The sequence below is a fragment of the Oryzias melastigma genome, linkage group LG12, assembly GCF_002922805.2.
Source record: "Oryzias melastigma strain HK-1 linkage group LG12, ASM292280v2, whole genome shotgun sequence".
In the NCBI taxonomy this organism is placed as follows: Eukaryota; Metazoa; Chordata; class Actinopteri; order Beloniformes; family Adrianichthyidae; genus Oryzias; species Oryzias melastigma.
Genome location: NC_050523.1, coordinates 10,214,592 through 10,228,997, shown reverse-complemented (window position 1 = coordinate 10,228,997; position 14,406 = coordinate 10,214,592). Strand labels below are relative to the sequence as shown.

Genomic DNA, 14,406 nt, shown 5'->3' with positions numbered 1-14,406 from the left:
ACGTCAAGGGCTGCACGGTGGCGCAGTGGTTAGCGCTCTTGCCTCACAGCGAGAAGGCCCCGGTTCGAATCCCGGCTGGGACCTTTCTGTGTGGAGTTTGCATGTTCTCCCCGTGCATGCGTGGGTTTTCACCGGGGACTCCGGCTTCCTCCCACCGTCCAAAAACATGCTTCATAGGTTAATTGGTGACTCTACATTGCCCCTAGGTGTGTCTGTGAGAGTGAATGGGTGTGTGATTGAGGCCCTGCGACAGACTGGCGACCTGTCCAGGGTGAACCCCGCCTTTGCCCATCAGCAGCCGGGTTAGGCTCTGGCACCCCCGTGACCCCGAATGGGACAAAGCGGTCAAGAAGATGGATGGATGGATGGAATGCACGTCAAAAATTAAGACCAATTTATCAGTCTATTTCCAATTTTATACATAATTTCCCATTTCATGATCAAAACTGAAGCTTCTTTTCTTGTTTGTGCCGTGATGCTTTAGCGCTCTTCTTTTTTAAAACCAGCGATGAGCATTCAGTGAATTGGTGCATAATAACTGATTCTCCTGCTGTTTATTTACATCATTGGATCAAAAATAATTGTATTAAAAAACACATTTTTGCCATGAAATGTGAAAAAAATATTTTTTTTATTCAATGTGACTGCTAAGATATTTTTTGTATATTAAAGAAAAAATGTTTTATAAATACGTAGCTTTATTTATTTAGTATCTACAACTTGTCAGAAATACCAAGATCATTTCAAACTGGTGGCAGGTCTTTTTGCTTTAACTGTGTTCCTTTAACTGTGTTCCTTAAAAAAACAACATATTGCTGCACAATAATCATGTTTTGGTCCATTTATATATCTATAGAAATACCACCGAACTTTAACCTTGTTTACCTTAAGAAACTCAAACTCTGCCTCAGAGTCTGACGCTCCATAGTAGTTGCTGTGAAGTATGGGCAGCTCTTCTCTCAGAGTGGTTTGGTCCACCTTATCCAAGACAGACACCGGCAAATAGTGCTCCAATCTAAAATAGGTCTTCCCATGGAGCTGCAACATAGACAGAATCCTACATTTGTACCATCGACTTTTTCATTAATTGAGACCAGTGAAATGGAAAGTATGCTTATATGGAGATTGACTTATTTAAAAAAAAATAGGGGTCATAAAGATAATCTGATACCTCTGGTTGATAGTCTCCAAATTCAGCCTGCAGAGCCAGTGAGGCCAGCAGCATGGCATTTTCTGTTTCGCAGCGCATCCTTTCCTCCAAGATATCCTTCCGCAGCTGCAGATAGTACTGATGTTTGGTCATGGCATGTCTGTTTTACACAGAAAAATCACAAGTACAGGCAGATGTCTGGTTATCTCACAGCGCAGGTGCCAACATTTAGAACAAAATACAGTCTAGTTGTTGTTGAAACTTTTATCAGCAAACCTCCACTTACAGTATGAAATTGACATCATCAAGGAAGAATTTTATACGGAAGAAAAGATTAAAAGGCACGTCGGATCTCCTCTTTTTAGGCTCCTCCTTCCACCCCTCAGGGGCAACTTTGGTGAGTTTGGCATCAGGATCGACGAAGAAAAACTCATTATCTGTGGGGTTTAAGAGAGACGCTTGTTGATCAAATTTCTTTGCATGGAAAAAAACAGATTGCTTTATTAAACCAACCCTTTTGACTATAATAATAAAAGATAACAAATACAAACTATACAAAGCTTCAAATACACAACTAAAATAAAACTTTTCTCACCAAAAGCACAGAAACAAACTACATAAGACAGTAAAAAACTTACCTTTGAGGTAAGCAAGGCCAAAAAGATGGTGCTCCACAAGCCCGGTGTGGGCGACCACCATGTCCAGAACATCTTTACAAACTGCCTTGATGTCACAGGTCAGCTCCAGCTTTTGGCCGTTCAGCAGCACCACTCCCACCTTCCTCTGCACCTCTTCAGCCTTCCCACGTTTCTTATTTTTGAGAAGAAAAAGCGGAATGAAGCAAAAATAAAACAAGGGATTACACTGGATTCATAGAGACGAGGATTTGTGTGTTCTCACCATGATTGAACCGGGCACAGTCAGACTGACGCAGGGCTCACTGGCCATCTTCACAAACTCCGGCCCGTTAAAGTTCTGCCATTAAACACAAAAAAAATATTTTCAGAGGGAAAATATATTTTAAAAACATAAAAAACAAACAGGAGAGGAAATTATTTCTTTGGCAAAACCACTTAACCACTAAACCACTTTAAATATGCTAATTTCCAAGTTTTAGGGGTTTTCTAAATTAAAATAAATAATTTATAGGAGCCAAAACATTTTATTTCTTTCCATGTTTTCTTGTTTACTCTGTAGTTCTGCATGTTTCAATCTTTTAGTTAAATTTTAGTGACAACTGGCTAAAATGTTTAACAAGTACACACATGTTTAAGGAGAGAAACTTAGCCACAGTGTTTCCTTTATTTCCTATTTTTATGCCTCTCTTATGGCTTTTTATTGTTTTAACTAATATTTTTATGTTTTTTTTTTTGTTCAGCACCTTGCGTTCAACAGCAGGTGGATGAAAAGATCTATATAAATAAAGCAAATGATTGACTGATTCTTGCTGACTGCTATTTTTGCTACTTCCACGCCATTTGTTGCTACCGTTTTCTTTGCAGTCATCCTTTATTAATCACAACAAAATTGTATTACTTTCTTCCACAGTTTTTACAAAAAAGACTTAAACTTGCAAAATTACGGAATGGACTTTGGCATATTTTTAAGACAGAAACGCGTCATAAACAAATTGAACCTATTGGTTTTAAATGGGGTTCAAATATTTAGCTACTATCAATAAAGTTGTACTCTATTAATAAAATCCCCTCTACATAATATAAAACAAAAAAATACTCCATCACAAATAAGATGGATTATTTTTAGATGTAATGTTCTTTAGTGTTTAAAGTTTGCTGCCAAAATCAGCAGATTTGCTTCAAAGTTTACATTACATCATTTTGGATTTGTAAGCGAGATAAATCAGAGACTATAAACTCTGCGTTCCTCACATCTGTAATTAACAAAGAGGCTGAAATGAGTTATGAACTGCAGTATGCAATTATACAATATTAGGCTCAGCAAGTTGGTTGCCAGGAGCTCATGCAAGTTAGAATTGTACGTCCAGAATCCAACAATGCAGCATAAACAAGCATACTGCTGCCAAGTTAATTGATGACTTTTTGTTTTCAAAGTTGTCGTGCACTGAGTTAACGCTTTGACACAAAAAGGAAAAAAACAGACCCAAAACAACAGAGATTATGCAAAACCTTGGGATAATTGAGATTATTGCTGGTTACAAAACCATAGAGTATTTAGGGACTAGAGTGCAAACCTTGTTCTTGCGGTGTGGCACAGAAGAGGAGTAGAGAGGGTCCTGGAGGTCGAGTAATGAAGCCTGAGATGGAAGCAGAGGATCGTCTGGAGGGTAGAAATTGGCTCTGGACAGCCTGTTGGCCAAATGTGCCTGAAGTCGCTGCACCTCCTCCTCCTGTCTCTGGAGGAGCAGCTCCGCTCCCACACTCTCCTCAGGTGTCCCCTCATTTTGCCTACAGGGAAAAAAACAGTCAACCGCTGAATTTTTTTGCAAAACATGAACCGCCTTGTTAGAATTTTTTTGGAGGGGGAAAATTTGCTTGTCCTCTTCCAAGACAGAGGAATTCCAAACTTTCTCTTTTAGTGCAAGTAAAAAAAAAAATGCTAAATGATCTTTTTACCCCAGAGGAGGAGCTTTGTGCTTTAGAGACAGATTGAAAGCGTGTTTTGTTTTTGTGTGAAAGAAGACACAGATCCAGCAGGCAGGTCAGGGTCTGTAATGCCAGAGATTAGAGCGATGGAGAGCGCTGAATGTGGATGTCACATTAGATGACCTCACTAGCCAAGCGTGCAGCAGACTCTGCAGAGCGACACCAGCTGCGTGTGGTCTAGACATCCAAACAGAACAGCGTTGTGCGTTGCGTCGGAACTCAGTGATGTGGCGATGCCAGCTCTCCAATTAAACAAACAGGAGGCAAAATAAGGATTGAAAACAAAGATGCTACCATATGTTCCAGCAGGCATTTATGCAACATCCCAACTCAATCAGCTCTCAGATCATTACATCACTTTTACATAAGCCTGCAGTTCAGCCAAAGGAAAAGAGTTGGTTCGGTCATCATGCATTCACTATAATAAATATGCTAAGTCAATTTTTAAAGTTAAAATGTTAAAAGTTAAAGTTAAAAGACACATGAAGCAAAAGCAATGCCTTTTTATTGTGGAAACTACCAGAATTGGGTTTTTTCTTCCGTCTTTCGGGTCAGTAGGTGATTCTCAGATGCTTATCTCTATTGGCAAGCCTGCTAACAAGGGTGTATCTAAGATAGTGTCATTTGGGATGTTCTCCAGTGACACCCGATTCAACAAAGTGAAGCATAAAATGGGCCGATAAAAATCAAACTAGTTTTTAAAGTGAACTGAGAACTTAGCTTCAGGGGGGTAAAAAAAAATCTATAAAAACAAGAAGCTCTATTTTTGTGAGGACTTATAAAATGTCCCAAGTTTTCTTTAAGCTCATTAGTAAAAAACAAACACAATTTCTGAGTGTTTGCATGAACAACAAAACTAAAGACAAGAATTTTAAACACGGGATAATGGTAGATAAACAGTACAGATATTTGGTTTCTTTGTAAAGTTTGAGACCTTTTAAAAGGAAAATTGGAGCAGCAGCTTGAGGAGGAGGAGGGACAGTCGGGGTTTGTTACCTGAGTCTGTGTGTGCTGTGACTGGTCAGGGACAGGGCGTCGTGATCAGATGAAAGTGCCAGCTGCGAGCCGTACCTGGTCACCTCGCTGGGTTTCTTAGCTGGAAGTGATATGAGAGTATTCACTGCACACAGAAACACTCAAAAAGATGTAGTTTTTTTATTTGTTCTGTTTTGTTTTGAAAATCAAACACACCCTTTTAGATGCAAGAACCAACAAGCTACTGAGAATCGACTTGCATGAGCATGTTTGAATAGAAAAGTAGCAACTGAAACCACAGAAATGTAAGTCTTTCTTAACCTAAAACAGGAAATAAAAGACCCTATTGTATTACAAGAACTGTGTTTTTGCAGGTTTTAAAAGCTAACATTCAGTTAAAAGACATTCCAACCTACATTTAGTTTAAGAACAATTTCTATACAGGTCTGTCATTCCACGTTTAAAAGACACTTTGCCCTATAATGGTACTGAAACAATTAAAGACCCCCAATGATAAACTTCTGATCTATTTTAAAGGCATTCCCAGTGGCTTTTTAGTTATGAATATGCCTGATTTTAGCTAAAACTTGTGCAGTTTTATGGAACATAGTTTTTGCAGAGCTGCAGTAGCTCATCATAAATTTGCCTCTGAGTTGTGGGTGGGACCGGACCGTTGTTGTAGAGAAACTCTGCCTCTTTCCCCTTCCAGTTACATATAGCTCTCAGTTTACTCATTCTTCCGCTAGCTTACAGCCTCTAAATGCCCCAATCTAACATTACTGGTGCAACAAAAAGGCAAAAAAAAGCAATACTGAAGCTTTCCAGATGTACAGTTTTTAAGCCAGATGCCAGCTCGGATAAAAAAAAAAGGAAGACATACATGAATCTATTTGTCTACAAGTTGATGCATCAGTATGAAGTGGAGCGGGGAGCTTATAGCTCCTGCGTATTTTCATGCTTTTTCAAACTGCTTTTTTTTTGTCTGTTCCTGAGTCGCCATGATATGAATAAAAAATAAGCTCAAAATTGCATTTTAGAATAATTTTCTTTATATATGTCTCTATCTATGGAGAGAACATGATAAAAAAAACACCATAAAAAATAATTTCATTGGAGTGTTTTTTTAACCACACTTTCAAACAGTTTTTACAACTTAATACAGACGAGGATATGATGCAAGACAGCAAAGGAATTCTCAAACCACCTGATAACCGGATGCCATGCTAATAGGAATCAAGTTAGAGCAGTTTCCTTCAACATGCAAAACCTGTCCAGCACCCTCTCTGTGACATCACCACACGGAAGCAGGAATCTTGAACCCCCGGAGTCTGTGGTATCTTTCCCTGGTCACATTTTCCAGTTAAAAACATTTGGACAGTCATGTTGGAAACTAGCCAGTCATGTGTAAAAAGGTAGCTCCCACACAACATCAGAATTTGTTTCTATTTTTACTCTGGATATCTGTTCAAGGAGGAAGTAAACTACAAAAAAATAAACGTGAGCATTTCCAGTAATGTTGATAGTCCTCAGGATTTAGATTTAGTAGCAACAACTTAAACATTTCCTTCTTGTTTTTGACTACGTTTCTAACAACGTTATCGATATTACTTCATATTTAGATTTCCAAAGAGAAATAAATGTTTCTATACTTGATTGGGTGTCTTAGTTTTTATTTTTTTTTTCGTAAAAATCATTACATACATAGATCCACCAAATGTGGTATTTGGTTGATATCTGAAGCAACTGGGGTCAAGTGCTGTGCTCAAAGGGCACCACAATGGATTAGAGTCTGGAAAGCACAATTGGAGATGCTGCAAAATGTAATCTGTTTTTATTGAACTGCAAAAAATTCCAGTTTTAACCAAATTTCGCTTTGGAACTGATAAGAATGTGCTTGCATAATAGTGAGACTTGCAACCGTTTGCGTGTCTCGAGCACGTGCAATTAAAAAAATCCACCAATAATGCAAACCATGAGCATCAAACCACATTGCATACATACTGATATGAGACAGCTTAATAACAAAACCACAAAGCTCTACCTTGTCTGTACTCTGGATCAGAGGAGGTCACTGAGGGGCTTTCACTGGATGAACTAAAGTCATTGTGGTACCTCTGGTGGGTGGAAACAGGATCTGAAAACAATAAAAGACTATCACCACAAAGATTTAAAAAAAATAACAATAAAACACATTTTATAATTGAGTATTATGGAGAAAACAAATGAGTCATGCAATGTCCTGAACCTAAAAATGGCTCATTTGTTTGTCAAAGAGGTTAAACTGAAGCAGTTTTAATGTAACAGAACACAACCAATAAAAATATAATTTTTTTACTCTACTAAAGACATGTGAGCTATTTCTGTCCTTAATGGTGTGATGACAAGCCAGAAGAATGAGACACACAAAGTAGATATTAGTCATGCTCCTCATAAACACAGCTATAATGAAGGGCACATGTTTCCATACAGGAAAACAATACAAGTGTGTAGCCATGCTTTCTGTCAAAGTTTTGTCATGGCTGATGCTTTCCCTTCTACTTAGGTGAAAAAAGCACAGCATAAAAGCATCTGGTCATGACCCTGAACTCCTTGATACCAATAAGTCACACAGCACTTCAGTGAACCAAAGTGTCACATGCTGGTTGTTCCTTAAGTAAACCTGAAAGTCCTGCTCCACAGTTTCAGCTTTAGTGACCAGCATTCTCTTGCACCTGCTGAGGAATTTACCTTAATGTTTCACAATAGCCTTCAACATCTTTGTTGTGATCGTTGGTAAACACCTTAAGTAAAAAGCTTTATGGACACAAAAAGGCCGGAAGACCTGCAATGGCTTTGCTGGCAGAGTTCATTTTTGTAAAGTATGGTCTCTTTGAAAAGGTATATACTTAATGCCTCTCAAACTGTAATGTACCCATGTGGTTACAGGTGAAGTGCTCAACAAGACCACTCAAACACTCATGCAGTTATCTGAAAGGACATTCACCTCCCCATTAGTAAAACAACCGGATAGCGTGCAAGCCTTGGGAAAATAATGGGCAAAGAAGGGAATGTAAGTAGAAACATAGCAAAAATAGAAATATTCTTATCCTTCATTTATACTTTTAAAGTAAGTTGTGCCCTACAAGCATCTACTGGAACTTGAGTCCCACTCCAGTCATATTTGAATCTATTATAAAAGGGAGTTTATCAGAAATTTGGTTCTGATTTGTGGACGGTACTGCTGCATTGAGTAAGCCTGCACTCATTTCCTATCATACCTTTGTTTACACTCTCTCCTGCTAGCTTACAGCCCCTCACAACCCCAAACGGTGACACTTCCTTTCACAGCACAGTATTTAAGTGGCATTTACACCACCATATTAAAAAAATGTGCAGAGAGAGGGTCTCCAAAGTCAAGAATTTATGCTTTTAATAGTTGGGGAAATTATTAAGAGGAAACAGGAAAGAAAATATTTTTAAGCTGATTCTGAGTGCCAGAGAGAATCTGCCCAAGAGCTAGGAGCACAATCAATAGCTGGCTTTTTAATCTCAAGGAACCACACTTATTCAGCAGTTCCAAGTTTCCCAAAACCACATGTCTAAGATTCTCTGGTTTCCTCCACAATCCACAGGATACCAGTGCAGACAGTCCACAGAAAACTTCTTTAACAAAACATGCAGGAATAAAACTGTTTTATCAATTTAAAAGAATTAAAAAGTGTATTCTTAAAACGAAAATACGGGTCAATTAGGGCATTCCTTACCCATTTGTGAACTTTATAGGTGTTTCTTTTAGATATTGACAAAAGTTATGAAGTAGTTTGCCAATAAGTTGACACATACTGATTGAATCTAGTAATAAAACCTAAAAAAATAACTTGTTTTTCCATTTTACATTCAAAAAAAGAAGAGCTTCTCAATCTCTTCAATGTTGTTGTTCAGCCCAAAACCACATGACCTGATGCCAAAAGCCGGAAAAGTCCAATAATTTTAGGAATTCTTTCATCCACTGTGCATGACTCCAATTACTCTTTCTCCATCTACGGGGAAAGTTTGCTCTCCGTCAAGATTGGCACATGTTGTTTGAAAATAAAGAAGGGGGTGGACTATCAAAGGAATAGGGCTAGATAGAGGGGGGCCAGGTAGAAACATGCCCCTGCACACACAGACATGCACATGACTTGCAAATGCACACAGAGAGAGGACAGAAACGGGGAGTGTACTTCTGTGGAACCTGAAACCTCTGGCTACTGCTGTGCCATCACTTTCCTGCAAGAAAAGGGGAGAAAGAAGAAAAAGAAAGACAGAAAAGGAAGTATCTGCCAAGCCAAACATCCTCAAGACCCCACAAATGGATTTTGCTTGAATAGGTCTCATTCATGCTCTGGTTAAAAGTAAAAAAAAAAAAATTGGGGGATGGAATGCATAGTTATTCTGGTTTAGCCTTCATAGTTGCTCAAATTTTATGATGGCATGTAAAGACTCTTCTTGAGTATTCATCTGAATGTGTTTTATCACTTAGCAAAAATGTAAACACAACTCTGTGAATCTTCAGTTGACATTTATATGTTGTTGAATATATTTGATGCATTTCAAACAAAAAGCATTGCCACAGTTTTAACATTCTGCTCTTTGCACAAAAATGTTTGTTTCTAAATAGAGATTATGACCTGCCATTGTTTAATCTACAAACTCATATCTTTTTATTTTTCAAATCAAAATTTATTTCATAAAATAAAACAATTTGCATCGCTGATTCAGACTTCTTTGTTCTCTGTAACTGTGTTTAAAAAACTGGTGTTTATAAATCCCACTGCAGTAGAGTTTATGAAGCTTATTCTAATGGAAGTTAAAAAAGTACATATAAAATGTAGCATCTGCTGATGGAAAGATGTTAAAAAGTACATAATGAGAAAGATCTGTGAGAAACCTTAAAAAATAAACCTAGTTCTCAGACAGCTGAACCACTTTAGAAGAGTGTTCAGACAAGAGCAAAACAAAAACTGTTTCGAGTCTAAAACAAAAAAAGACCACAGGCCACAAGGTTTGTTTCCTTTTGCTAACAATTCTGTGTAAACAGCAAAAATGGATGACCTGCTCAGTTGTACCTTCTCTAGGTATTACTCCAACCACAGACCCAACTCAGAGTTTCAATGCTTCGGCTGTTTGAAAATTATTGCATTTGTGACAGAAAAAATGCTGGGAAAATACGCAGGGCAAGCCACAAGCTCCCTGCTCTGCTCTATTCTGATGTTTCACTTGTAGACGACCAGATCCGGAAAATTCTTGGTTTTTCTCATCCAAGTTGGCATCTGGTTCAAAACTGTACGGCTGAATAGCTCCAATATGGCTGACCTTTTTTGCTGCACCGGTTGGGGTTGTGAGGGGCTCAGAACTAGGAGAGCATGTAAACGGAGAGCTCTCAGCAGTGGGAAGGGAAAAGGGGGATGGGGTTCCTCCAAGAATACAACAAAGGGGCACATTTTGAATGACCCACTGCCACACTACAGAAACTACGTCCTTGAGAACGACGTTTTTGTATTTGGCTTAATATGGAATAATCAGAATTAAAGGACTGCTGGGGACACTTTTAATATAGCTCAAAGATGACCGGAGTGGGTCTTTAAGAGCCAACACGGCTTTCTGGGTTTTTTACAAAAGATGGAATTTCCCACTATTCATTCTAGTTTTCATGTAAATTTACAATGTTCAACTGTGTACAATAAAACAAAATAGTGAATTAAAGTTTAGTCATAAAGAGTCTTTTCATTGTCTATATCTCGTATTTTATCTACTGTTTACACAGAGACTGATGGGTGGAACAAACACGGGAACTCCCAACTTTAATGATCTTGCCCTGACATCGTTAGACAGAAACACTAAGGTCCTTATTTTTAAACCAAAGTATGAAACATCAAAGACAACAATTAAATCAATAAAAGCCACTGAAGAAGGGGAGGAAAGAAATGTAGGTTTTACTGGCGATGTGAGAGCCACAGTCGAGGAAAAGAATGCTTGGTTGGTGGTTTGGTGCTACTTAAAAATAGCTCCAAGAAAGCAGAGAGGCTGGATGGAGCTGAAAAACATGGATTGTGGAAGTAAAAGGAGGTGAGGAAAGTTAAGCAAAAGTTTTAAATTAGGTTTTTCTACACAGCCATCCAACTCTCATGTTTCTCCACTGCGCCAACACAAATGTTGGAACGTAAATTGGATTCTATATGTATTTTTTAACCCAAACTTCTCTTTTTTAACAGACTGGTTTCTTCTTTGTAAACAAGTACGCTGCTGACCAAAGGTGTAAAACATTTGGTTTGAAGCCTATTTTTTTGTAATATATGTCTTTTTAGGTACATTTTCTTCTTTTTCTTTGCCTTTAGGCTTCTTCTCCCTTACGGAGGTCACCACAGAAATCATCCGCCTCTGTCTATCTTTATCATGTGCATTCTCCTCGCTCACACCATCAGCCCTCATGCCCTCCTTCAGTACATTCATGGGCCTCCACTTTGGTCTTCTTTCAAGCCTATTTCCTGGTAGCTCCAACTTCAGAATCATTTTACGAATATAATCGCTGTCCCTCCTCTCAATGTGTCCAAACCATCTCACTCCCAAAGAGAACCGTAACATATTGAGTTAACATTTTCACTGTTTAAAGCAGAGGTGTCCAAATCCAGGCCTCAGGGACCAGCCCCCTGCTGGGTTTTCAGAAACCCTGCCTTATCTGCTGTTGATTTGCCTGAATCAGGTTGTTTAGCAAATATGGAGCTTCAGCAGAAGGTTGGTTAGAAAACATGTAGGTCATCGGCCCTCAAGGCCTGGATTTGGGCACCCCGGGTCTAAAGCATCAAGTACTCCACCTTCTCTACCTCTGCTCTATGTAACTTCATCATTCTGCTCGAGTTTCTCCTATTTACACACAGATACTCTGTCTGACTTTGGCTAACCTTCATAGGTCTACTTTCCAGAACAAACTTCAACTTTTCTAGATGTTCCCCACCTGCTCACTGCTTTCGCTACAGATCACAATGTCATCTGCAAACATCATGATCCACAGAGATTACCATCTAAACTGTAAATCTGTTCATCACCACAACAAACACGAAGGGGATCAAAGCTGATCCTTGGTTCAGTCCCACCTCCACCTTGAAGCTGTCTCACGCCTACAGCACATCTCACCACTGTTCTGAACAACTTCAACGCTCTTCTCTTCCACTCCTCTCCAGACCGTCATTAGATCTACAAAAATACAATGCAGCTCCACCTGACCATCTCTGTTCTTCCCCAGAAGCATCCCTAAAGCATATATTGCATCTGGGGTACTTTATTGGTGTGACATCATATGGTTGTTTATGAATATGGCTGTGGGGCAGTTGTGGTGCAAAGGTAAAGCGGTCAATCTCTGAGTGGAAGGTTGCCAGTTCCATTACCGGCTTACCTGCCCATGTGCTGAAGTGGGGAATGCACTGAACACCAGTTTGCTCCTGAAGCTCCCATCAGTGTGTGCATGGATGAATAGGCCTTATGACTGTAAAGCGCTTTGGATTTTAACTAGGTTTTAAAAAGTCCACTAAAAGTATATGCCAGTTACCATTTTGACATTTCTAAATAGTCAATTCTGATACGTGTCCAGAGTCAAATACTCAAACCTAACATTACCAGGCCAAACAAAATTGTAAACAATATAGGAGCAATCCAGCCAAACAGTTTTAAGCCAGAAGCCAGCACAGACAAGGAAAACTAAGATGCACATGGATTTAGTCGACTGCAAGTAAATGCATCGGATGAAGCAGAGCAAGGAGTTTGTAGCCAGACGATTGTTGCTTCTACGTCACTGACAGGCTTATTCAAACATCAATTGTTTTGTCGATTCCCGATTCACAACAATTTGAAGACAATTCTCAAACATGCAATTTTAACCTCAATTTTCTTTGCATTTGCCATCTACTACGAGAAAAATGTCACAAGAATATGTTAATCTCTTAGCCTACAAACGCCAAACCTCTATTTTATTGATTGTGCCAGTTGTGCATTCCTCAATCATTCCTCAGCATCAACGATGATGTTGGTGGCAAAGTGGTAATGTAAGTTTAAGAGAGTAAGTATATAATGAGAAAAACCATAATCAGTGGCAATAAATAACTACAGAAACTTTAAAGAATTTTGAACAAGGTAAATGCTAGGAAGGTTTTTCTGGGACACAGGCTGATCTGAATTAATGACGACAACAGGGTTCTATGTTTGAATAAAATCATTGTTAAACACGGTGAGATAAAAATCCAACAGAGATACTTAAAAGTTTGAAAGTTAATCTGTGCACATTTCTTTACTGCAGAGACGTTCAAGGCACAGAAAGGAAGTGCTTTGACTTCTGATCAGCATTTAGCACGATGAGAGATAAAAACTGCTGTATTTATGAACTTCAGGAAAAGAGTTACAGAGGTATATTCGTTTTCCAATGTATTTTGTTAGTTATAAAATGATGTCCACACATGTCATCAAGTTTTGCATACTTAGGCAAAACAGAAAACCTTTTTGCAAGTGTGAAAAACATTGATACAGTTCTGAATATTTTACATATCTAAATAGTTTTGTAGCCACAATCCCTTTTTAACACCAGAACAATTTGGTCAAACAGCACAAGATAATTCTCCACTTGCATATTTTAGATGCATAAATGTTGATTTATCATCAGGAATTGCCATGACGACATAGATTTATTTTATAAAATACAAGTTCAATAACATCTTATCTTTGCTAATGGCCACTTTGTTATAAAAATTTAGTTTGCAAATAGTAATACATGTATACAAATAATATGTACAAGCGCTACTTGTACTTGCTTTCATGATGACACAGCAAAAATGTCCCACCTGTAGAGACTTTACTAGGAATAGAATAAATTCATGGGGAAAACAGAAGGCCGACTACAGAGGCGCTGCTGTCATTGTGTGAACTCTAAACACGAGACAGTTCAGAATATTCCCTCCTTCAGTGCCACCCTGACAGTTTGTGGCATATTGAAACATTTTGCATGGATGTGAGATCATTTGTCCACATATTCACACCAACATGCGACATAAAATCCAGTTGGACAACGGGCTAGAAATAAGTTGGTTTGTAATTATAGTGAAATCTGCCATTTGGCTGCCTTTATGCCAGTGACTCATTTATTCTGTAAAAAATGGGTTACCCAGCCACCACCAATGTTCATTCATGCCAGGATCCAGCTCTTAACCCACATATAGGTTCCACACACAACTGCTAATAAGTCTAAGTACCTAGCTGCTAATATGAGCCCACCGCTTTCACAAATCCTCCTCCCAGATCAGACCAGCTGCTGGTTCTAAGCCTAATAACCTGAGCTAGATTGGAGTTCTTTTTTACATCTCGCTTACACATTTGGCTCTAAAAATCCAACGTTTTACAGAATATTTCAACAATGATTCATCTGATTTGAAGATTTCCAAACACTCCAGTTACGACCAACACCAGCATGTTGTGACAATGTACGAGCCACTGCATATTATTGAGTAATGTCACATGACCTCAGCTTAGGTGTGTCACCACAATGGTATTATCCGCTAATACAAACGAGGAGGCGTTTGTACTGAGTAATACGTTGTAAATCAGGAAAGCCATGGAAGACAGGGATCTTGAGAGAAAGTCTACCTAAACAGGTCG

At 38.7% G+C, this 14,406-nt stretch overlaps 1 protein-coding gene across 4 annotated transcripts in view; it reads right to left on the bottom strand.

Moving 5' to 3' along the window:
• Positions 1-14,406, bottom strand: part of ptpn13 (protein tyrosine phosphatase non-receptor type 13) — a 47,983-nt gene that overhangs the window by 18,404 nt on the left and 15,173 nt on the right. For all 4 annotated transcript variants that reach the window (XM_024299839.2, XM_024299840.2, XM_024299842.2 and 1 more), the window contains exons 8-15: positions 6,791-6,883; positions 4,771-4,870; positions 3,363-3,576; positions 2,051-2,125; positions 1,789-1,960; positions 1,437-1,587; positions 1,172-1,310; positions 886-1,038 (exon numbers count right to left, since the gene is read on the bottom strand). In XM_024299839.2, the coding sequence (XP_024155607.1) occupies positions 886-1,038; positions 1,172-1,310; positions 1,437-1,587; positions 1,789-1,960; positions 2,051-2,125; positions 3,363-3,576; positions 4,771-4,870; positions 6,791-6,883 (1,097 nt within the window). The remainder of the gene's footprint in view (positions 1-885; positions 1,039-1,171; positions 1,311-1,436; positions 1,588-1,788; positions 1,961-2,050; positions 2,126-3,362; positions 3,577-4,770; positions 4,871-6,790; positions 6,884-14,406) is intronic.